At 43.3% G+C, this 24,036-nt stretch overlaps 1 protein-coding gene across 7 annotated transcripts in view; it reads left to right on the top strand.

Moving 5' to 3' along the window:
* The window catches only part of myo6a (myosin VIa), a 157,095-nt gene that overhangs the window by 34,437 nt on the left and 98,622 nt on the right, over positions 1–24,036 (top strand). For all 7 annotated transcript variants that reach the window (XM_076874188.1, XM_076874191.1, XM_076874189.1 and 4 more), the window contains exons 4-12: positions 887–960; positions 2,986–3,115; positions 3,829–3,934; positions 5,682–5,737; positions 5,814–5,911; positions 6,400–6,564; positions 10,829–10,909; positions 16,849–17,029; positions 21,438–21,582. In XM_076874188.1, coding sequence (XP_076730303.1) covers positions 887–960; positions 2,986–3,115; positions 3,829–3,934; positions 5,682–5,737; positions 5,814–5,911; positions 6,400–6,564; positions 10,829–10,909; positions 16,849–17,029; positions 21,438–21,582 — 1,036 coding nt within the window. The remainder of the gene's footprint in view (positions 1–886; positions 961–2,985; positions 3,116–3,828; positions 3,935–5,681; positions 5,738–5,813; positions 5,912–6,399; positions 6,565–10,828; positions 10,910–16,848; positions 17,030–21,437; positions 21,583–24,036) is intronic.

A 24,036-nucleotide genomic window follows, 5' to 3' on the forward strand; every position in this document is an offset into this window, starting at 1 on the left:
AAACAAAGCAGCAGTGATATTCATAAATTTATTAACGGACCAAGTCGTCTCTTTTTTCCTTCAGATTTTCCATCGTGGCTTTAAATAGATTTTATTTATGAGGCGTTCTTCCAGTCTTTTCCCGGGAATGCACCGGGCGCAGTGCCATCATGATGATGCCCACTCAGAACAGTCTCCTACTGTGTCACTATGCTTCTCCTCGCTTAAATAATGAGTTTTTTGCTTGTTTAAAGAGCTGCAGAGGGTAGGAAATCAGGTCGATTTTTAAAATAAAAGAACCTCTTGTAGGCTAAACACTTTTCTCCTGGTGTTGCAGAAGGTGAGGTTTGAGTACCCGGTATTGAAAGCTATTCGCACGTTAAAATGCAGCTTTTTTTATGCAGCCAGGTGTGCATCTACAGGGAGGGGATGGGGTGGCATTGGCCCTCCCTGAAGACCCTGCTGTTTATTAGTATCTACAGTCATTTAATTACTTTGCTGAAGTGCAGTTTTAATCACTTTATTGCAGTATTTTCATGTTATGCTGTCTTGGTTCCCTATGTGCCCCCGACTGATAAAACCCTGCACACTGCAGTTTTCCTCTCATATAATCTGCTGGTTTGCCGACAGCTGTTGTTGTTGTTGATGATGTTGTTGTGTCTATAGCATCCTCACATTTCTCGAGTGGCACTGTTATTTGTTTTTTGTTTTTTCCTTTCTGTAAATTCAGCTGCTTTGAGTAAACCTATGCTTGTTTCTGATTGGCTACATGCTGCTGAAGGTGGTTATCAGTCTGACTGATAACCACCTTCACGTGAGCTCTCGGCCCGATGGATGATGCGATGTGCAGCGTGGATCCGCTGCTCTGCTGAGTTTAGTAACATTTTGTCCTGCTTGTGTCTCTCAGGCTCTTTGATGTACCTGAATGAAGCCACGCTGCTCAACAACATCCGAGTGAGATACAGCAAAGACAAAATTTATGTAAGTACAGACATGAGGGGGAGCGGCCGGTCGGTGAAATACTGTGAAACAGAAACGGTTGTGAGGTCGTCCTCATCCTCGGCGTGCTGTATTCACTCCTGGACTCAATGGTGTGTTAAATGCACAGGACACACCTGAGGCTCAGCCTTCAGGTGAACTTGTGGCGCTGAAAATGAAAGAATAAACACCAAAAGGTCACAAAAGCAAAAAGAAAAACTCATAAAGGTTCGGGGTTCGTTTCCTCTGATCGTAAAAAGTCAAAATTTCACACCGAGCCAAAATAATTCCGACCTCGGAAAGACAACGTCACACGTTATCATCACCCGATGAAGGAAACCAGCTGCCGTGTCAGCACAAAGCGTCGGTCGTGACCTGCCCGCACCACCTGTGGGCGGGCCGCACGCTCAGTCATGTTTCCACACTCCACTGAAGCAGAGATCTACTCCACCCTCGCCTGAAACAAAGGCATCACATTTTCTTACTGGACAAACGTGTGCACTCCCAGTTCAGAAAAAATAACATGTGTGCAGGTTACTGTGTAAATATACATGTAATGTACGGAGGACTGAAGCTGCCAAAATAAAACGTTTAATGAATGAATAGATTAAAAACAACTCATATAAATCAGATCAAACTTTATTAGATTTTTTTTTTGCATCAACATGTGACAATTAATATTTCTGATTCGTTTGTAGTATTTGTTTTTTCTTGTTGCTCTTATTTTTTTTCACTTATTTCCCCTTAATTTTACTTTTTTGATTTTTACATTTTTTTTATTTTTTTTAACTGAATTTTTGTTTTTTTATTTCTGATATTTTTTCTAGTTCCTGTTGATTTCCTTAGTAAATTTATTTTTAAATAACTTTATTTATATATGTATTTATTCATTTAATCAGTTTAAAGGTTTTTTATTTGCTTTTTTAAAATTGTTGCAGTTATTTCTACATTTTCCTTTTTCTATTTTCTTTATTTTTTCATTATTAGTCCGATTTTACTCACTAAAAATGAATTTTTGTTAGTTACTTTTTATTGCATTGCATTTTGTGTTGCTCTTGAAAACTCACTTTCACACTGATTGAATAACTGTTTTATTTTTTAATTATTATTATTTTTCCTTCATATGGATGTCTTCACTTCACGGGGTTCATGAATGATCTCGGCTCTTGTCACTTCAAAAAGACTTCAGTAATTATTCATGTCCATCCAGATAAAGAGGACGGCTGTCACGTGTTTGCTATTATTTAAATAATTATAATTTTGCTCAAGTCCTTAAGATGAAACATATGTGGGCCAAACAGAGTCTTCAGCTTACCAGCAAACCCTCAGCTGATGATTATTCCTCCACATGAGGCTCTGATAGGAGCAGCGGGGCTACACAGGGTGTCTTTTTCACCCCAGGGGGCTTTTCGGCCCGGCCTCACACCTTGAGCACCCAGCAGGGGCTCATGTGACCTCTGCTGCCTTTGCTATTTAGCTCCATTTTCCTGTGAAGCTTCCAACTGATGTCAGCTGGAGTCAGACTTGGTCCACACTGACACCTAGTGGCCGAGGAGGGAACTGCACTGTGAAGCTCACAGAGGGCATTTCTGATATAAATCAGGTTTTATTGATAAATGAGGATATTGTAAAGCTTTAGAAATCTCTGCAGCGATTATAAATGTAAATCTAAACCTCTCCAAAACTTTTGAAAACACAATATAATCATTGTAACCTCCATGAAGACTGGAAACACAATCCTCAATCACAATGTGATGCTCAGGAGTTTTATGAATTCTTGAAATTCTTGAGATGTGGCTGAATGCTCGTATTACTGGCTGATATGGAGTTTGGATCAGTACAGAAATTCAGATTTTCTGATCCTGATTCCGTTAAACTCTGACAGATTTTGGAGCCTCTCACTTTTTATAAGTGCTGAAAGAAAACGTTTGCTGCTCCTTCAGGAGGAGGCAGAGAAATTAGAGACTTTGTTGGTTTTATGAGCCAAATAAGTGATTTTTATTCCTCTTGTTCTTGTTCTTCTTTCAGACATTTGTAGCAAACATCCTGATCGCCGTCAACCCGTACTATGACATCCTGAAGCTTTACTCGCAGGAGACCATCAAGAAGTACCGGGGCCGGTCGCTGGGCACGCTGCCGCCGCACGTCTACGCCATTGGTGAGCAGCTCAGTTTATCACAACTTTTACATGCTGGACAGTATTTCCAGGAACTTGTCCCACATTTTTGTTCTGTGCTCGTGACTAAAGCTCAGTTTGAGCATTTTTGGTGTGTTTTTAGAAAGAGGGAAACCTTTCGTTTGCCGTGATTTAAAAACACAAACAAATCGTAAGCAGAAAGCCTCACATTAAAGGAGAGACAAGAAATGTTCTGTTAGTTAGTGAAATCTACCTGTGGAGGGAACAAGGCATGATACATCTCTGCAGAGCTCATTTTAACCTGCTCGAGTTGAGCAAAGTTTGTTTACATATTCAGAAAGTTAAAGACTCCTGAGACGGTTTAGAGGTCAGTATCTTTATTTTAGACTTTTTAAGCAGTTTTTGGTCATGGATGCTTTAAAATGTCCTAATCCCTGTCATTTTTATAAGACTTATTTTAATGTTTCACAAATTGAACAAGATCATTAAAGTCATTAAGAAATTATCAGTTTAATCGTCCTCTAATAATTTAATACCAAAAGCAGTTCTTTTAGGGTGAGAGTTAATGTTGTAGTTCACAATTTGTTCACTAGGGGGCAGCCAGCACTCAGATTTCCCAGAGTCCCCTGAACATCACGGTACCAGACTGACTTATTGAAACCGCAGGGGTTTAATATCTGTTTGATTTTTGGGGTCAGCGTGGCGTCTGATCTAACTGCTGCCTCTGTCTTCAGCTGATAAGGCATACAGGGACATGAAGGTCCTGAAGATGAGCCAGTCCATCATCGTCTCCGGGGAGTCTGGAGCCGGCAAGACTGAAAACACCAAGTTTGTTCTCAGGTGAGGGAGGCGAGGGTCTCGTCTTTCAGCGAACGCGGCGACGACAAATCTGAGAAAATTATCCACGTTTTCATGTTCGTGTGATTATTGTAATGTGACCTGTACTCGGAGCTTATATACACAATCAGTTTTGATATCATCGATTTTCATTTGACCTCATTTGTGATTTTAATTATCAGCTTGTTTTCATAATTAATTGATTGTTTTGTCCAGAAAAGGTCGTAAAATGGTTAAAAGGCCTGTTTTAGTTCATTTAAATGTCCTGTTTCATTTGACTCACTGACCCCAAATATTTTCTACTCAGTTATTCTGATAACTCAGAGTTTAAAATATTTTGCAGTTTTTCTTAAGAAATTACTTATTTGATTATTAAAAGCGGTATTTGATAAATGCTCACACAAAATCTGGACTTTGGACATGCTAAAAGCTGTGACATTACAGTGTTTAGACGATGTGAGCAGAAACGTTTACAGGCAGGTGAGAGCCGGTGATTCTAATAATGCTCTCCTCTGAAGCAGCTTTTCAGTAAGATGTCACGGTGTTATCCATGGTAAATGGCCTGTTTTTATATAGCGCTTTACTAGTCCCTAAGGGCCCCAAAGCACTTTACACATCCAGTCATCCACCCATTCACACACACATTCACACACTGGTGATGGCAAGCTACATTGTAGCCACAGCCACCCTGGGGCGCACTGACAGAGGCGAGGCTGCCGGACACTGGTGCCACCGGGCCCTCTGACCACCACCAGTAGGGGTGAAGTGTCTTGCCCAAGGACACAACGAGCAAGACCGTCCAAGCCGGGGCTCGCACCGGCAACTACAAGGCGAACTCCCAACTCTTGAGCCGCGATCGCTGGTGGGCGATTGAAGCCAGAAATGAGCCTATTTGGATGAAAGGGTTAGCAGAGATATCTGCTGAGTACCAAACTATTAAAGGTCCTCTCTGTAGACTTGTTGGATGGTCGGTACCACACAGGAAGTGATGTCATCGCTCAGATAACCGCAATAAAAATGCTCCAGTTCGGTGATTCACTTAGCAGGCACGAGGTTTAAGCAGTGAGGTGTTAAAATATTCACCTGCAGTAATGTGGGAGTCTCACCGATGAAGCCAGCCTCTAGTGGACGTCTGAGGAACTGCAGGTTTGGGCTTTGTTTTGCCAGTTTTTCGCAGAAAGGAAGCGTTTCTGTGGAGGTCACAGGAAACTGTACTGTAGGTCATCTACTAATTGGAAGGCAAAAGTGTCCTCAGGGAGGGAACAGTGTGTTAATCAGAGCATGAATACATGTGAATAGGGGAGCGAGGCATGATGTATCAAGTGCTTTAAGTGCTCCAGTGGAAAAGCTCGATATAAGAGTCGTTTACCAGGAGCACTGCGGCAGCCTTAAACCTGTGCAGTGACCCTCTGGTAAACCCAGAGTTTCTGCTTTTCTGATCACTTTAACCTAAATATTTAACACAGTTGTACTTCCTGCAGAGCATCGTTCTTTGCTTTCACACAAACATCTGACAATCTGCCGGATTTGTTTTGTTGAATATCAGAAATGGTCTTCTTCCTCCTTCTTACAGCATTTTCAGCAGTATTAAAAATGAAATATGGTCCAACAAAAACAGTTTTTATTGAACAAACTTTAATGTTTACTTGCTTTAAAAAACCTTCAAGGCTGTAAACCTGTGAGAACCTCTGCTTTAAAATGACAGACGAATCGCGTGTTCTCAGGTGTTGATGATGTGCTGTGCTTGCAGATACCTGACGACCTCGTACGGAACGGGTCAGGACATCGACGAGAGGATAGTCGAAGGTGAGGTCGCTTCTGCTTCTCTCATCAGCTTCCTGTTGAGGTTTGAGTTTGAACTCGACTTCTTTCTCCCTTGCAGCGAACCCTCTGCTCGAGGCCTTCGGGAACGCCAAAACTGTCCGGAACAACAATAGCAGTCGCTTTGGGAAGTTCGTGGAGATCCACTTCAACGAGAAGGTGCTCAGGGCCGTTCTCGCTCAGTCGATCACGAGCTTTAACGTCTGCTGATGAAAGTTATGAATTACAAATGAAGCCGCACTTATTCAGCACGATCTGTTTACGTTGATCTTTCTGCTTTTGTGAAGAGACGCGATTTGCCCTCTGCCATCTCAGATGCTTACGCAGCATAAACTCAGTAATGAGGCCTCACTTATGATCATTTATCTCTTTTGTTTCGCTCTTGTTTATGTGTCCTATAAATCACCGTATTTCCATGTTACCCAAAGGCAGACTCTTCTTTGTGATTTCCAGCTTTATTATCTACATTTTTCTTCTTTAAACTATAATATGAGATAAATTCTTTATATTTAATATTTAATTTCCATTTAATTCACCATATAATTTATTATAATGACAAAGTGGCAGGATATGAAGATGAAACGCGCTGATAGATGCCATAAATGAGGTTTTTTTTTTTTGGTTTTTCCCCTGCTCTTCCTCCTCAGAACGCCGTCGTGGGCGGCTTCGTGTCGCACTACCTGCTGGAGAAGTCGAGGATCTGTCGGCAGAGCCCCGAGGAGAGGAACTACCACATCTTCTACCGGCTGTGTGCCGGAGCTCCCGAAGACATCCGGCAGAAGTTTCACCTCAGCTCTCCGGACACGTTCCGGGTACGGATATTAAGATTTTTATCATCCTGACGCTCGATAAGCCCAATCAGATGGGCGGGGGCTGATGGCTGATGAATGAATGGAGGAGGTGCAGATGATGGGTGGGGGCCTGATCGCAGACTTGATGGAAGGACTCTGTATTTTTCTTGTTTCTGTCAAACCAGCACTGAGTGTGTTCTTCTTCATCAAAGCCCAAACCCCACAAAAGTCCTTCATCACCACGAGCTGCCCAAAATCTTAATCCGCCACTGAAAATAGTCCTCAAAACACCACAGTCTCCTGATGTTTAAGTCATGTTTGCTGCCAAAATAATCAAAATAAAGAAGAGAGGGATGACTTTCCAAGCCCACGGTTCAACTTCTGGATGCTGCTGTGTTATTTTTATCACTTTATTTCTGTTTTTTTACTCTCAGCCAGTGCAGCAGTACAGTTAACTGTACAGCAGTAATATTATTGGTCAGATAGTTGCATTAAAAATGCTTTTTTACAATTTAAATTGGTTTAGTTATACAAAAAATTCCAGGAGAACTACTTTCTTTCTGCTTCCAGCATCGCACACCATTACTGTTTACGTCCTGCCAGGAGCACTCGAGGCTCTCGATGTTGCTCTTGCACAGTGATTTGGTTTGTGTTTGTAGTTTAGTTATTGCAGCCGAGGTTGAAGTGCCTCTGCCTGCAGTTGTTAGGTTTGAATCAAAAACGGGTAACGGTAGAATTTTTTTGTTATTACATAATTCTGTCTGAAGCCTAAACTCCCTCCAACTCCATATTTGTGCTCTTGTGCTCTCTATATTTGTCCTCTGTCTGAAACAAGCCAATTTAGCTCCTCCCCCTTTAAGCCAGCTCTCTTCTCACTGGCTGCTCTTCACGAAGAGAAGATGATCCCTCGTGATGTCATACAGATCCAAGGGTTGAAAAAACTATGTGGAACTGAGTGTTTGAAGCAGTTTGAAGGCTGAGCTTGTGGTTCATGCGTGTACATACACTGACCTCATGTGAAGCGTCGGCTGTGTGTGCTCAAAGTCTGCAGAGCCTGGTGTGGGTGTGACTCCTGGGTCGACTCTATGTTAGGAGGATTCCAAAAGATCTAAATAATGGTTTCAAAATCCAAGAAAGTCAGATGTCACACCCTTTAAACTAAGAAATTCAGCCTGCTCTTTCCCTGTTTGAACAGCAGGGGGCAGCTCATCCTCAGTAAAGCCCACCTGCTGCACATGCTCTGTTTATCAGCTGTCAGCGGTGGATGGAGAGCGGGGAGAGGGGGTGTCAGGTGCTCGTGTTTGCCATCAGGTTTGCCACCTGCAGCCACAAACGCAGACGTCCACAGTCCTGAGGTAACGGAGGCAAAAGCAGCCGTGATGGCTGTTACATGACGGTGATGAACTCGTGTTGATTTCTGTGCCGTCAACGCTCTAACATGTAATCTGTGACAGAGCTGAGAGGTTAGACGGGAACGTGTGACTTCTGAGTGCCTAGCAACCGGATTTTAGGGAAAACAACAACATCACAGATACACAAGAATCATGACAGCAAATTAAAGTTAAAAAGCAAACAGACTGAGAGATGATGGTTTTGCTTTCTTTTGGTTCACCTGAGAAGAGCTGACTCATCCTCATACTCACATCTTCTGGAGGAGAAGAAGAAAACCTGAGGTCACTTTCTTTGTTCAGGGTCGTTTCTTTTATTGGCAGCTTCTAAATTCAATCATCTACTCTCACCTCCGACGTTTGCTCTACGGCACCCGCCCCTGTCCCCCTGCAACGTATTACACCACCTGCATCTTCTGATGGTTCATGCATCTGCACTTTCCCCCGATGATGCGGTGGGAGAAAAATGCTCACACGGTTTGAGCCGTGATGAACTCCTGAAGTTCAGCTTTTGTGCATCACAGGAGGAGCTGAGGTGTGTTCAGGTCCACGAAGGCTTGTTTAAAGGGTCAAAGTGCTGATGACTCCAAAGAGAGCAAGAAGGTGTTTTCATCATCAAATACTGAAGAGGACATGAAGTGCACTTTTTTCTAAGGAGGGAAGAGAACATGAAGCAAAAAGGTAAAGGAAGAAAAACAGTGAATAAAGAAGGAAGCAATATGGGAAGATGCTGTTTCAGGAGGAAAGGCGGGAAGGAAGGAAAAAGGAGGAAAGTAAAAAGACAGAAGAATTTCACTTTTTAGAAGAGGTGGAAGAGGGGATAGAGGTTGAGGAAAGATGATAAAGAAGGAAAGAAATGGGAAGAAAGCTATAAGGAAGGACAGAAGGAAACAGATAAGATGAAGGAAGCAAGATGCAAACAAATGCAAGGGTGGAAAGAAGGAAATAGAAATAGAAGCGGTAACCAACGAGGCTAGATTAAGGAAATAAGGAGTCAAAGGAAGAAAGAGGGAAAGACAGAAAATGGAAATTAAGGACGTAGACAACACAAGGCTGAAGGAGGGAAGGAAAGAAGACAGAAATGGAGGGTAGAAAGGTGAAAAGAAAGGACATAACGAACCACATAAATATAAGAGTAGTCTAGATGAGTAGAATAGATGAGTGTGAAAAGAAGACATACAGGACAGGAGGCAGAGAGGGTGGAAGTAACTGAGGAAGCACCAGAAGGAGGATAGAAGCCAGGAAACAAAGGAATAAGGAGGGCTGGAAAAGAGAAGGACAGAAGGATGCAATGGAAGCTACATGAAGTCCCAGAAATCTTGAGAAAAAGTACTCAAGTATTTACTGCAGTAAAGGGGCCGAGGTGCATTTCACCTCGGCGGGGTGACTCTGAGGTTTTTCAGGAGGAAAACGAGACGCTCCCATCGGCGGTCTGCCGGGGAAATGGAGGACATTCGGTCCTCCCGGTGGCTTCGGCTCTAATGAAAGTTTTTGTTTATGTTCATCTTCTCGGCGAGAGAAGGGCTCGCCTCTGCAAACAACATAAGCCCTGGCTCGAACCAGCCTCCCCCTCTTCCCAAGACACCTGGGAGGTGAGCACCAGAGCCACTGTCATCTCGTGTCTGTGAAGAGAGGAGGAGGATGTCAGCAGAGCAAAGCTGCTTTTAATGCAAATGCAATTATCCAGGTGAACTCTGACCGTCTCTGAAGCAAAGCGTTTCCTGCACACAAACTCTGAGAGCACAGCGTTCCCATTTGACTGATGATTTAAGCCGTAAAACAAAGCGCTTCCATACATGGAGGCGCGAGGCCGCCTCTCAAACACTCGAGTCGGAAAATGACATTAGTGCAAAAACGCCAGTTTCTGCTGCTTCATTTCTAGTTATTGTTGCTATGTTTTAACTTTGACAACAGGACATTTAGCTGGATTTGTTTCATTTCTGCTCATTTTTTACCTTTTGAAACTGCATCTTGAAGTGTTTTAGATGTACAACTTCACAGGACGAGCCTAAACCTAAACTCCACTCTGAGATAAATATACGAATAAAGTTGTTTAAGAAAAATGCTGATAATAGTAAGTGACTCATATAAGACTACAGAAATTCACATTTTCTATTGAAAATATTATTTTTCCCTTAGTTATACTAGTCTGAAGCTTGTGCAGTCCTCCTTAATGTAATCAGTTATTAAAATGTATTTCCATGGCTCTGATTTTGCATATTTATAATAACACAGTGATGATAATTTTATTTCAGTTGTACTTTTCATGCAAGTGCTTTCCAGAGCAGGGAGTGCCAATAAAAATACATACATTTAAAAAGAATGGATAAATAAGCAAAATGAGTTAGTTTTTTTCCCCCCAGGATTTATAAAAGCTATGACAACGAACTAAATACTAAGTTAAAAACAGCAAACCAGAGATAAAAAAATCAAAGCTGCTGTCAGTCCAGGGGTCTGAGGATAAACAGCCTTTAATGTCTGATAGTTTTGGATCTTTATCTTTTATTTGTAGTTTTCAGGACTCTGGACTCCAAAGACCACCTCTGTCTGCCGAGTGCGATTCAAAAACCTTTTTTGTTCTTTGAAGCTGACAGTTACATTTATGAAGTCGAGACCCAAACAATCGAAGAAGCTAAAAGACCCAACTTAGCAGATCTTTCCCCCCATGGTGGTCTGAGGAAGAAGTTCAGGGCATTTCTGCTGGAATGAAAGCACGGTGGATTAATCTTATGAGTCTTTTTTTTTTTTTTTAATGGCAGACTTGCACAAGAACAGCTCACGAGGTTAACCACACCGGCTTGTATAATGTCGGGTGATTTCTGATGTGCTCTTTCTTTTTAATCTGCCTTTGAAACTTTGCTCATCTTTCCTCTCTCTTGTGTCTCATTGCTTTGCAGTACCTGAACAGAGGATGCACTCGGTTCTTCGCTACCAAAGACACAGACAAGCACATCATGCAGAATCGGAAGAGCCCAGAGGTACAGTATGCAGAAAAGTCTCTGAGTTCAACCAGTTTATGAAACCTGGACCACAAAATAAGCAGAAAAACACAGTTTCACTGAAATGTGAGGCTGATATTACGATATTACAGCAATAAAGCAACATACTGATCATTCCGGTTGTATATTTTATTGTTGAACTCTGAATCATGCAAAGCTGCTCTAACAGAGTTCAGAATAATTCTTATATTCATGATTCTGGGACCTGTGCAGCTTCTCAAATCATCCTGTATCTGAAAAGAGGTGTTTTAGCCCCTCCTCCTTTAAGTAAACTGTATTCTGATTGGCTGCCACTCATAAACACTGAGTTTGGACAGCAGGTGGGTGGGGATTCTTGCCGGAGGTGATCATATCTGGGATATCCACACTCTGTGACATCATAGAGAGCAGAGAGTAGGAAAAAAACTGCGAGTTTAGATAGATCAGATACAGATCTGATGAGGTGATTTGGTTTCCACAAACAAGTTTAGTTGCTAAATTGAGTTTTTGAGCTGCAAATTTTCCCTTTTTTCTTTTCTTTAAACAGCAGAGAGGACTTTTTGTCCTCTTGTAGCTGCAGTAAATTTGTGTCCCCCAATAATTCCATTTCTTAGAAAGGAAACTCTAAAAACTGAGAAGAAAAACGTCGACTCATGCCCCTGTGGGCTGGAAGAAGGGAAACGGTCGCTTTGCAAACTCCATTAGCTCCTTGTTAAACCCGACTCAGCAGATTCGTTCACGTCGTTACGCCCTCCAGCTCCGCTTTTCTTCTCACAGTCGTTGTGTGAGCGAGCCTCTCTTATCTCTCCGATCACTCTGTCTGTTTGTCCAGTGGGAGCTTTTCAGAAAAGAATAAAAGATCTAAGAAGTTGGCTTTAACTTATTTGTCAATGTGTGAAATAGTCTTTTTTTTTTTTTTTTTTTTATGGGGGAAAAGAAGAAGAAACCTGCCTGTGAAGCACGTGTGTGTCTTCACTGATAATTACAGACTTTTCATGAGAAACGTGTGTGATGTTTTTCATCTGCACAGAAAACCAACATGTGAAAGACTGAAAAATGAAAGAATTTATCCTGCACACGAATAAAAGTCCAAATTCTGATTCAGCCAGTACAATGCTTTTGCACGCCCAGCTTTGGTTTGTATGTCTGTTAAATTATTTCATTTAAATGATCTTTTTCTAAATTTGTTTGATGATCTGAAACATTTATTTGTTACAAATATGCACAAAAATAAGAAATCATGAAGTACATGAGTACAGCTTCACCATCATGACAGCGAACATCTGGAAGCAGCTGTTTCACTTCATGGCTGTAACAGCTGTAGCTGGAAGAAGCTTTCAGTTAAAATAGAAATTGAAGGAAGGAGATTTACAAAAATCAGGTTTCAGCTTCTTAGATTTTCTTCAAAAACATATATCTGTGTTAAAAATTTAGAAACAAAAAAAATCACGTATCACACAGCAAACGACCAGCACAAAAATGGACTCTGTAAGCTGCTGGGAGCAGAGAGATTCTGGTCCATGCTGACGTGACAGCTTCACAGACTGCACAGAACATCTGTGATGAGAATCAGAGGCGCTCTGTTAGATTTAACTGTGGACTCAGGCAGGCTGTGGGGTTTAGATGGTGCTCGGATGATACAAGGCAGGATGGATCCAAATTCTGTTGAGTCTGTGTGAACTTTATATCAGTTTCCTGTTTTTTGGCTTGCAAGACGGACACCTGGTGTGGTCTTCTGCTGCTGTAGCCCATTCAGAGATGCTCATCTGCATACCTTCACTGAAATGAGTGTTTAACCCTGTCAGGTCAAAGCAGTCTGGCCATCACTCTCCTGTGACATGTGACTGGATATTTTCTCCCTTGTGTGGGAAACTCCCAGCAGATCTGCAGCTTCTGAAACACTCGGACCAGCCTCAATCCAATCTCATCGACTTATTAGATGTAATATTTAATGAGCAGGTGTGTCTAATAAACTGGCCTGCAAGTGTATACGGTTAAATAATAGGCCCATAAGGCGATAAGAACGGCATTGGGAATCTTAGAACTAATTGAAAGTTTGAATCTGAGGTTGTTCGTTAACACGCTGGTCCATCTGTGCTACCTAAAGCCTCAGAGATGGAAATAAACTGACAGTAAAGCTTTGATTATATGCATTTCGTTACGAGGCAGCAGATAATCCTAACAGCAGCCACCCTGTGATAATTCATTAGTGCTGTTGTGTAATGTTCTTGCCTGAAATTGCTCGCTGCAAACAGGCTCTGCTTATATAATCTCCTTGTTTTCAGATACTTCATATATAAACAGCAAACATTTTAATTAGCAGCCAGACCGAGAGCCTCGGTGCAGCGCGGGACATTTAATGCTGTGCATTAATAAGAGAAGCTCATCATGTGAAATGAGCTCCTTTCTTTGCCTATGGCTTTTGATTAATTATGCACAAGTGTTCTATTACAGCGTCTGTACACTGCTTCCTCTGCAGTGCGTCGGTATTAATTATTGCAGCCATTAACAGGAGCACGGACGGTACATCGGAGCGCTGCTGAAGATGGCGGATGGAAAGAGGAAGAATCCGGTCGCACACATCCATCACTGGTGGTTAAGAGCATTGTCGTTTTAGTCTTTCATCTTCATCTCACCGAAGATTTAAACTGTACAGGTCTCTCGGTGAAGAGCAAGAATAGTTCAAGGTCTTACAGAACAGTTTTTGTAAGGTCTTTATGTGAGGTACTCCTAAAATTGGATCCGGTACAGTCTCTAAAACAAGTCTACCAACACTGTCCTCTATGATGATATATGCACAGCCATCCGTCCATCCATCCAGCAACAGTCTAAGACCTCCCTCACCCCGGCCACCTGTTCCAGCAACTTGCCCCCCTGTTGTTCCAGAGAAATATAATCTCTCCAGAGAGTCCTGGGTCTGTCCCAGCACCTCCTCCCGATAGAACCTCCCCGAAACGCCTCAACTGGAGGCTCCAGAGGTGGCATTGTTGGAGTTTAATGCTTTGTGGACTGGGTTGGAGGTCCTGGTGCTGCTTTTAAATCTGGTTATATGCACATTCAGTCTACCTTCAGTTTTATTCACGTAGCAGACCTTTATCTGGCTCAATGAACTGTGACTCAGTTCAGAGTCACAGTCGTCTTTGCTTTGTAGATGTTTTATAGAACCCCAAGAATCAGATGATTCTGTGTGAGCAGCATTTGGCAGGAAGAAACCTTCTGTAGAACCAGACTCGGGGACGGGAAGCCATCCGTGACTGACAAAAGAAAGTTTATAGATGCCGTGCATCATGGGAAGTCCCAAAGCAGTGTTATCATACAGCACGTTCTTATTCCTCAAAGTGTCCAAAATTCCAAACAGCAAACCAGTAAAACAACAATAAACACAAAAAACAACTCTAATATTAAATTCCAGTGACATCAGGGTTTCTCTTCAGAATAAAAACATGCAGAAGGAGAAAGAAGCTGACTGATTTTTCGACAGATCTGCTCCTCGTCCTTTAAGTCAGCGCAAGGGTGAAATAGATCAGGTGTCAAACTGTGGACTCGCAGAATTAAACTGTTTTTGGCAGAATGAAAAAAACAGATTGTTGGACAACGGTCCTTTTGTTGTAGCCCGGGAAACACAATTATCTGGCAGCATCGGAGTGGGAGGCTTGTTTAATAGAAAGGAGGCACACAAAGGAAGAAAGTTGTCCTGGGAAATGATCTTCGGAAAGTTTGTTTTTTGCGTGTCCTCTTGCTTTATTTCATGACTTCCTCAGAGACCCAAGTAAAGAAGTATTTGCAGACAATCTCCAGCTTTTGTGCCTTAACTTGAGCTCTGGGAGGAAGGGCGTGCGGCAGGGCAACTCAGGTAATATCTGATAAAATCCCGGATCACAGAGGAATATCCCGCATTAACTGTGAGGCGGCCTCGGAGATCAAACGTTAGGGAAACTCGAGCTTCGCCCCTCCCGCCCGGTCCTTCGGGTTCACGAAGACAAATTGTGAGCGGGATCAGTCCCAGATTAGCTCGAGTGTAGCTGCTGTAATCTCTGATAAATGATGTGCTGTATGTCTCCTCGCTGCTCCGGCTCGTGTCACGCAGGACGACCAGGTGATTGGCTGTTTCTCCTCTCGCTTCTGACTTTCCGAGCATGCTTTCAGCTCTGCAGTGCTTTCTGCTCCTTCCTGCTTTGTAGAAAATAATCGAGCCTTTCAGTCAACCTGTGTCTGCTTTTGTGCATCTGGGAATGTCACAGTGCAGTCGGCCTGTCTCAGAAATGGGAGCTTTGCTGGTCCAGCCCATCGAAGATCCAAGTGGACCGTATGTGGCTGTCTAAAGGAATTACTTATCTTAGCTTAATGGCTGCCTGAAGCTGTCCTGTGCCTAGATTTGACTCCACTGTGGAGTTTATTCTAGATGCGACAATATTTATGTCACTTCCACCCAAAACTGCAATATTAACTAACACTTAACTTTATTTTGATTTATATCCTAAGTTTGGATTTGACTCTGCACTGAAATAAGCGCAATGGTGGCTGACAACAAACCACAAGTGCCGTGTTTTCTTCATTGCAGTGAATTACTCCTGTTTCATAATATCAAATCTGCGTAATTATACAAACTGGGGTAAATAAATACCAGAACAATAATTTATTAATAATAATTTGTTACATTGTAACACATTAATGTTGCAGCTGCAGATGATTTTAGTCAGGCTGTTTCAAAACAGGACCACATATTCACAAATGCACATTTTAAATAGAGCACAGAGTGTAGTGCATAGGTGTCAAACTCTGGCCCGCGGGCCAAATTTGGCCCGCAGCCTAATTACATTTGGCCCGCGAAGCCATACCAAATGACTATTAGAGCTGGCCTACTGGTATTATACAGCTAACATATATATTGTTTAGTATTAAGCTTTGCTTGTTCCATATTCAGTTTTCCAGAAAAACTTATTTGAGTCCATAAGAAAAGATTCATTCTTATATTTGGAGGAATAAATATATTTCAATAAATATTAATGTTAGCCCACGACTTTGTTCCAGTTTTGAATTTTGGCCCACTGTGTATTTGAGTTTGACACCCCTGGTGTAGTGTTTTCATCCTTAATGCAGTGGAGTAGAAGCAGAAAGCAGTACAAGTACTCAGTTACCTTCCATAACCTGTCCTATGCGAGCACCCAGCCCATTAGTGTTTGCCGGGAGGCTGCTGGGCTCTGGCCTCGTGCAGGTTTCAGCTTCTGTGTTGCTAAAGTTTTTCTTCAGATGATTTTCAGGCGTCTAAGTGAAATTTATTCACATTTTTGTCTCATAACCAAAACTCCTAATGCTCCTAATGCTTCTAATGTGTAAATAAATACCGGTTAAACTGACTGATGTTTGCAGAAATGCTCCCTTCTGGCTGTTGATTCGACTGCTTGAGCTCTATTGGCGGGGGGGAAGGGAGAGAGAAATCTGGAGAGAACCTGATTAAATGGAAGAACCGGCTAAGCAAAATAATTCGTTTTCCACTTAATCCACTATCACAAGGGACACGCGTGCGCTGGCATCTATAGATTAGCCCGTGGTTATCGTTACAATGCGGCATTCCTGAGTGAGTTTTTCAGGTGTGTGTGTTTTTCTTCCTACTTCTCTCTGCTGAAGATTGTGCTTCTTCTTTCGCTGCCTGCTCTGCTTTGTGCAACACGATCAGTGATAAACAGGGTGATTGCTGCACTCCGCAGAGTGAAAGCATTCGGCTCGAGATTAAGTTAGAATGATTTGGAGATTCAGATTTCTCCAAAGTGAAGGAAGAGAAGAGAGCAGGTAGGCAGAAAGGTAAAAATGACAAGCGGTAAAGAAATGAAGTTAGAAGTGAGTTGTGTAAGAAAGGACATGAGAATAAAAATATGAAGGAGATGGAGATGAACGAAGATTTTTAAATGTCGGTGACGTTTTCTCTCCTGGTTCCTCAGCACACAAAGTCGGGCCCGTTGAAGGACCCGCTGCTGGACGACCACGGCGACTTTGCCAGGATGTGCGTAGCCATGAAGAAGATCGGCCTGGACGACACAGAGAAGCTGGATCTGTTCAGGGTGGTGGCCGGCGTGCTGCACCTCGGCAACATCGACTTCGAGGAGGCCGGAAGCACATCAGGTGAGAACAAGAAGTCACACATGTGAACCTGTTTTTGGACTTGGAGAAGACGTTTCACGTCCTTTGTGTTCTTTGGGTTTGTGGGGCATCGCTCCTGTTGTCACGGGGTGTTCGGTCCGTTTACAACCTCAGACAGAGTTTTGGTCAGACTCAGTCAGAGTGTAGTCGATCGTATTGGGGGAAACTTGGTTCATTATTTTGCAGACTTTTTGAATCTGCTGATTGGTAGATGACTACTTGGTCCGGAAGCTTCTTGGAGATGATGTGATTCTGTTGACAACCTGCAGTTTGGTGCCCAGAGCGAAGTCACCGGGTTGTGAATTGGCACCTCTAAGTTCAAGGCTGTGTCTTATTCCGGGCTGGGAATGAGTCGCTGCTCCGATTGGAGGAGTTTGGTGTCCCGACTCGTGCTCAGCAGTGAGTGAAGAAGGAGCAGGAGGCTCACTAATGCAACGTACACGTTAGATGTAGATCAAGGCTGTTGATCTACATTCCCACCATCACCTTCAGCCACGAGCTGTCGAGCACACCGAACATTTAAAACAGAAAAACGTGAAATTCATTAACAGCGTCGTGAAGATAATAAACCCTTAAACTTTCTGAGAACCTCAATCAAACTTCTTTTTTCTGCATCCCAGGTTGGTTGATGTGTCGCTGCCATTTTGACTTCCTCAATTTGTCATTCAAATGTCAGATTTCACACGGAGATGATTCCAATCAAACACAAATAGCACAAGGCCAAACAGGTCGTTCTCTTCGACTTTAAAAATGCAAAGACGTCATGTCGAAGCATTCACTGAAAGACGGGAGGGAAACGCAGCTGTAGTTGATGTGGGGATGGATGTCAGGTTTACCTGCATGATCACGCTGCATTAAAATCACAGTCCTGAACAGGAAGGCATTTTAAAAAAGTGCCTTTGTGTGTGTTGGTGCTGCTAAAGCCCGTAACGCCGTCTGACCTGAAATTTAGCTAATGTGAATAAAGTTCTGCACCGAAATGTTATTTAATTAAACTTCCTGTGCTTGTGGTTTACATATCCAACCGCGTCCATCAGTCTGTCTGACAGAGAGCACCGATGGAGCGATTAGTTGTGCACATTTTCCAGAGTTTGGACCTTCCTGTTTGCACCTTCACTTCCACTCACTGATTACGTTTTAGCACTAAAGCCTACTTCAAGAACCCTTCTCGATCACTCTCCACGGTCATAAGTGAGCCACAATCCCAGCTTTGATGAAGCTGTGCTGATTGATGCCCCAGAAAGGAGAAAAGGGTTGCGTAATCCATAATCCACAAACCTTTTGTGTGGCTTTGCTGTTTGTTTATTAACCAGCTAGTTATTAAGTCTGCTAACAGAATAATAAGAAATTAAAACTACACCAGAAAGATTGACCCCAACAGATCAGGACGGATCAGGACGTGAAGCACTGTAACTCGACGGAGTGCGACGTGGCTGGTCGTGAGCTCTAACTGATGAGGTGGGCGTTCTCCGAGCGGAGCCCTGCGGCGCTCCGTGATTGCATTTGCTCTGTATCAGAAGTCATCCATCTCTCGGGCTTCCCAGCTCCTAAACAGCACCGGTTTGGCTCCTGAGAGGCCGACGCCTCTTTGATCTCATCCCTCAAAGCTCTGTGCTGTGATTGATTGCTGTAATATTCAGCCTCGATCTCCCTCCGTCTCACTTCAGCCTCGTTGCGATGGCTGATAGATGTCGCGGGTCTGACAGCGGCGTCACGGAAAGACGTTTTCTTCTTGTTGCACTTTGTTTTTTTTCGCAGATGAAAAACACTCAGAACACTAATGACTAATCTCGAGTTATTTTTCTCTGGCTGAGGGGAAATTCATTAATTACACAGCCAACAAACTAATTCTGTAATTATTCCAGTGAATATTTCAGGGATTATGCTCTCTGCACTCGCAGAGGCATTTTTCTGTGCCTCGTTTTTCCACAGCGGTTAAGACTCGAACCCTCAGGGAGGCTCAGTTTCCATGAAAATCAGCTGATCCTTTGAACTTCAACTCGGTCTTGAAGTTCCTCCCCGTCGTTTTCTCCCTGCGCCGGAAAGAAGAGGAAGCACAGCAGGGAGCCTATTAAACGGACTGGTTCTCACAGCAGGGGGCTCACTTGGCACATGTTTTACAGTAAACAAGGACAGAGCGTTCAGGCCGAGGAGCCAATCAGATGGGGCTATTGAGACGGGCTTGGCTTGCAGTTGCAGAGCGGTCCCTCGGGGAGCTTTTAAAGAATATTTACTTATCTTAGACCCAGAAAGCATGTAGAAGTCAAGTTCATTTAAACAGCTATTCCTAATGCCGCCGTTCACACAGGAGGATTTCATTTATATGAGTTTTCCAGTGCGATCTGACCAATCGGACCGCAGCATTTGGCAATGAGTGCGCTCGTAGCTGAAAGCACGCATCAGCACTGAATATAGGATGATATGGAAACAGTCAAATAACTTCGACTGCATCTCTCAGCCTGTTTGTGGTTTTCAGGTTCTTTGATCACATGACAAAAGAGAGCGAGAGGGCGGTCTCATTAAAACGTTTCCATCAAGGATGAGTGGTGTAGAGCGGGGACGTTCTAATGAGGTCCAACCTTTAGCCAACAGATTAATTAGCGGATTCATCTCTGCTGTTTGGCTGTAATAAGTCCACTCAGACGACGGTGCTCTGAACGGCAGGATGGAGTCTCTTCAAAAGGTCAAACTGCTCTGAATGTTCTCATTTCAGCTCGTTGTTAAAGTCTTCCCATGAATCTCCTTTGGCGCTGGTGTCAACGCTCGCTTCTTCTCTGGACTCGATTCATTTCAGAGTAAACTGAGAAATCTATCCAGAGAGGCTGGAAATAACGGTCCTTAATTAACTGGGATTCATGTCCAAGTGTTCGTCTTCTGTTCTGATTTGTGGTTTGAGCGCTGGCCTCTGCGGGGCCTTCTTTCACCCTCCAGTTATCGATTAGGTATTAGCTTAGCTTAGCTTTCAGGGGCTATCGATTCCTGGCATTGATCGGAGGAGCAGCTGTAATGATGTGAAGCCGTGTCACGGGGGTTCACGGCTGCTCTAATCCAATCTTTGATGTGAACGGCTTCCGTCAGCAGCCTCAGCCCTGAACACCATCGGACCGCCTTTCATGTGAGAAACCAACTTGTCACTTCCTGTGGTCTGTTCACATGCCGAGGCGTTCATACGTAAAAGCCTGCGTCATATACGGCCTTCATCTTATAGTTGGATTCACTTGTCATGCGAGTGCTCGCTGTCTGGTAAGTGTGGGGGGTTTAGCAGGTTGCTACATTCATATTTTACATTCACGTAATCCTTTGGTGGGTCGGATCAGCTGCTGCCGCCATCGGCACAGAGCGGTATAGAAACAGCTTTTCTCCTTTTTCTCCTGCTCACAGTGAGTTAGGAAAAGATGAATCTTCATTGATCCAGCAGGGGAAACATGACCTTTTTAAATTGAAAATTTCAATAAATAACCCTACCCCTGACCCTAGATGGGAAGAAGTGTGGCATGGCTCCATAGTGGGGCTATTAAAGTGTAAAAATATAAAGGAAGTCTTGTGAGGTGTTAAAATATCAAAGTGAAAGGAAATGAGGAACATGTTCACAAAGACTTGCAGATGCATATAGATTTCGCCCCACCAGCATTTTTCCCATTTTCTGTAACCGCTGATTTATGTCGTGCCTTAAAGTGACCTCACAGCCGACGACACATCCGCTCTCTGGTGGAGTTTCACTTGTTGTGCATCTCACAGTTTCTATAAAGCGACACACGGTTGAGTTTAAGAAGCACACGTGTGATTGTTCACTGCTTTATCAGTGATGTATGAGTACAGGAGTTCGGAGATTCTCTGATTGCACATAGGAAGATGTAAAGATGAGACTTGTGGATGTTCTCCTCTGGTGGTCAGCAAGGCATGGTGACGTCACAGTTGGCATGCAACGACCAATGCGTTGACCATAAATCAGACCAAGAGTTTTGGTTTTAAAACCTGTGAAAATGTGGGTTGGTTCTGAAAAGACACCAGGTTAGAACTCCGTGTGGACCGCTGTAGTAATCATGCTCCAGGCTGTAAAAGCCAACCAGAAGACGTTTCTCTTAAGAGCACTCAAAACTTACATTGCTGTCAAACAAAGCAACAAACATTTCTTGAAGCGCCACTTTGATTTCTGGGTTTCCGGGTCAGGAATGTGTAGCTATTGTGCAATGCATTCCTCGGGTTGGATTCAATAAAAGTCTATAAGAAAACAGCCCTACATTCCTGGCTGCTCAGGCAAGATACTGAAACGCGAGTTGCTCCTGACATGCTGATGGGAGTGTGTGTGAATATTAGATAAATAAGTGTGTGTGTGTGTGTGTGTGTGTGTATATTCAGTACGAGTTTTGCCCTTTTCCTCGTCTTGCAGGCGGCTGCGCCATCAAGAACCAGTCGAGTCAGACGCTGGAGCACTGCGCTGAGCTGCTTGGCCTGGAGGAGGAGGACCTGCGGGTCAGTCTCACCAGCAGAGTCATGCTCACGACAGCAGGGGGCGCCAAAGGAACGGTGATCAAGTAAGAAGCTTCTGTCACTCACACAGACACACACAGACAGTCAGACAGCTGTGTTCACATCAGAGGACCTTTCACTGATTTATGTGCTACCCATGATCACTGCATTACTAACACTAACCAACAGTTTATTACAATGATGATGTCACGGGGACCAGAGGAGGTCAGGTCACCACCAGAACGTCTCTCTCTCTCTCTCTCTCTCTCTCTCTCTCTCTCTCTCTCTCTCTCTCTCTCTCTCTCTCTCTCTCTCTCTCTCTCTCTCTCTCTCACACACACACACACACACACACACACACACACACACACACACACACACACACACACACACACACACACACACACACACACACACACACTCTGACATTTTGAGGATCTCAGAGACCGCCTTGCTGCTGTTGGGTGGGGCCTCATGCTGAGAGGGACTACAGGTGTTTTGCTGACTTTAAGCCAACCGGTTTGTTCCTTTGAGCTCTGTGGTGTCGACCAGTTTAAAATGAGACGCTCTCACACATAAAAACCACCAGCTGTGCCTTTAGAAGGAGCGTAGAGGAGCATGAGAGAGCGTGCTCGTCTCAGGAGGATTTTACTGATGATGATGATAAAGGTTTTAGGCTGTAGTTTGGCACCACCTGGAGCTCCGTCTTTATATCAAGGACCACAAAGGAAGCACATCTTTGACTTTTATCTTTGTCTGTGTGATTTCATCTCTTTCATTCCTGGATTTTTTTAAAATTGCTTTTAACTGTTAGAAAACATTACTTGTAACTATTTGCTGGATAACATGGCAGCTTTTGCACAGTGGGAGGAAGCACTGACATTCTCCTCTTGATCACGTAGATTTGTAAAGCAGGGCTTCTTACGGCTCAGTTTAACTACAGAGCAATGTGTACTCCTAATGCCAGTCAGGAAGGCACCTGCTGTAAATCTTGGCCAGATCAACCAAGTGGATCATGAAAAATTAGATTTCCTTACTGGCTCGGTCAGGGCTCGGGTTAAGGACCGCCTCCGGTGCGGCAAACCGTGTTACTGTTTACCGAAAACAAAGGACGTCCAAGTGTGGTGCATAGACTGTATGTAAAAGATGTACATAGTCATTGGCTTAATATATATTGTCCTGAAGCCTCGATTGGAACATTTTGGCCGTGCTGGTGTTTTCAAAGCGGGAATGACAGACCTTCAATTATGAAGTAGCCACATCCCAAAGTGTGGAACATGGTCCCCAAGTGGGTTGTGAAGGTACTCCAGGTAATTTCTGTGAAATATTTACACTTTAAAAAGAAACTGAACTAATAAATAAAGTCATAGGATTTAAATATCAGTTACTTACTGTAATTTTTCCTCTTGCAATGTCTTTGTGATCCTGAACTCCTCTCATATCCCATCATTAGGAGGGAAGACGTTAGTTTGGAGAGACAAGCTATAAAAGTTCAACAAGAGAATCACTAGATCGAAATGATCCATTGAAATTCTTGATGAGATGTGATTATAGGTTTGGCTGGGAGCGTAACATTGGGCATTCAGTACCCTTCAAAACTGTCTGTGGTGTATATTTGCTGTCTTGAAGCTTTGTGTTTGGTCTCCACCAACCTGCGTGTGAAGTATCTGCCTCCTGAATGCACGGCAGTGTTTCCAGTTAAACTCTGTGTCTGCCGGCTGTTTGCTGTCGAGCGGAGCCTCCACGTGTTCACTTTGAGTTTTCAGTGAACTGAAACACGTTTTCCTGTCTGACAGCTCTCACCGTACAGCTTCTCACACTGTTATTGTTTAAAAAAAAATCTACTGTGCCTGCAAAAAGAATTGACAGTTTGAAGCTTGACTGAAAGCTTCAGAACAGCTGCCGAGTGGAGTTTGTACTCTGAGACTCAGAAGTTGAGTAAATATGGTCATAATTTTATTTTAACTTTGTTTCGTGTTTTTTAAACCTTCCTTCTCCTACTGCATCTTTTGTAGGGTGTCCTACGTAACTCCTCGCTAAGAGCCGGCTGACTCTCCGCCTCATCTCGTTGTCCTGATAAACACCTGATTGAATCTGAGTGTTTTTGCCAAAACTTATTATGAATAAAGTGGAGGGCCATCTGGACTCTGATTGAAGCGCCGGGATGCTCAAATGAGGTTGATTTGAAAAGGTCAGAGTGGTGGCTGAATGTTTCAGGAAGGTCGTTCCATCGTATTTTTCATGTTTTCCTTCAGAAACACAAGAAAAATACGAAACAACCAAGCACGTACGCCCAGAATCCATATCAGCTGATCGGGGGCCAACAACCACATGGTCACATAGTTTCAACCCATCGGTGTCCCTGGCAGTAAATCGAAGCTGTAGGTATCTCTAATCCCCTCAAACTCTTTGACATTTTCTCCAGTGAATAATCAGGAAAAGAAGATCAAACATCTACAAAAGAATCAACCAGAACGAGTCAGTTTTTAGCTTTAGATCAGGGGTGGGAAACTCCAGGC

The sequence above is a fragment of the Maylandia zebra genome, linkage group LG15 (assembly GCF_041146795.1).
Source record: "Maylandia zebra isolate NMK-2024a linkage group LG15, Mzebra_GT3a, whole genome shotgun sequence".
In the NCBI taxonomy this organism is placed as follows: domain Eukaryota; kingdom Metazoa; phylum Chordata; class Actinopteri; order Cichliformes; family Cichlidae; genus Maylandia; species Maylandia zebra.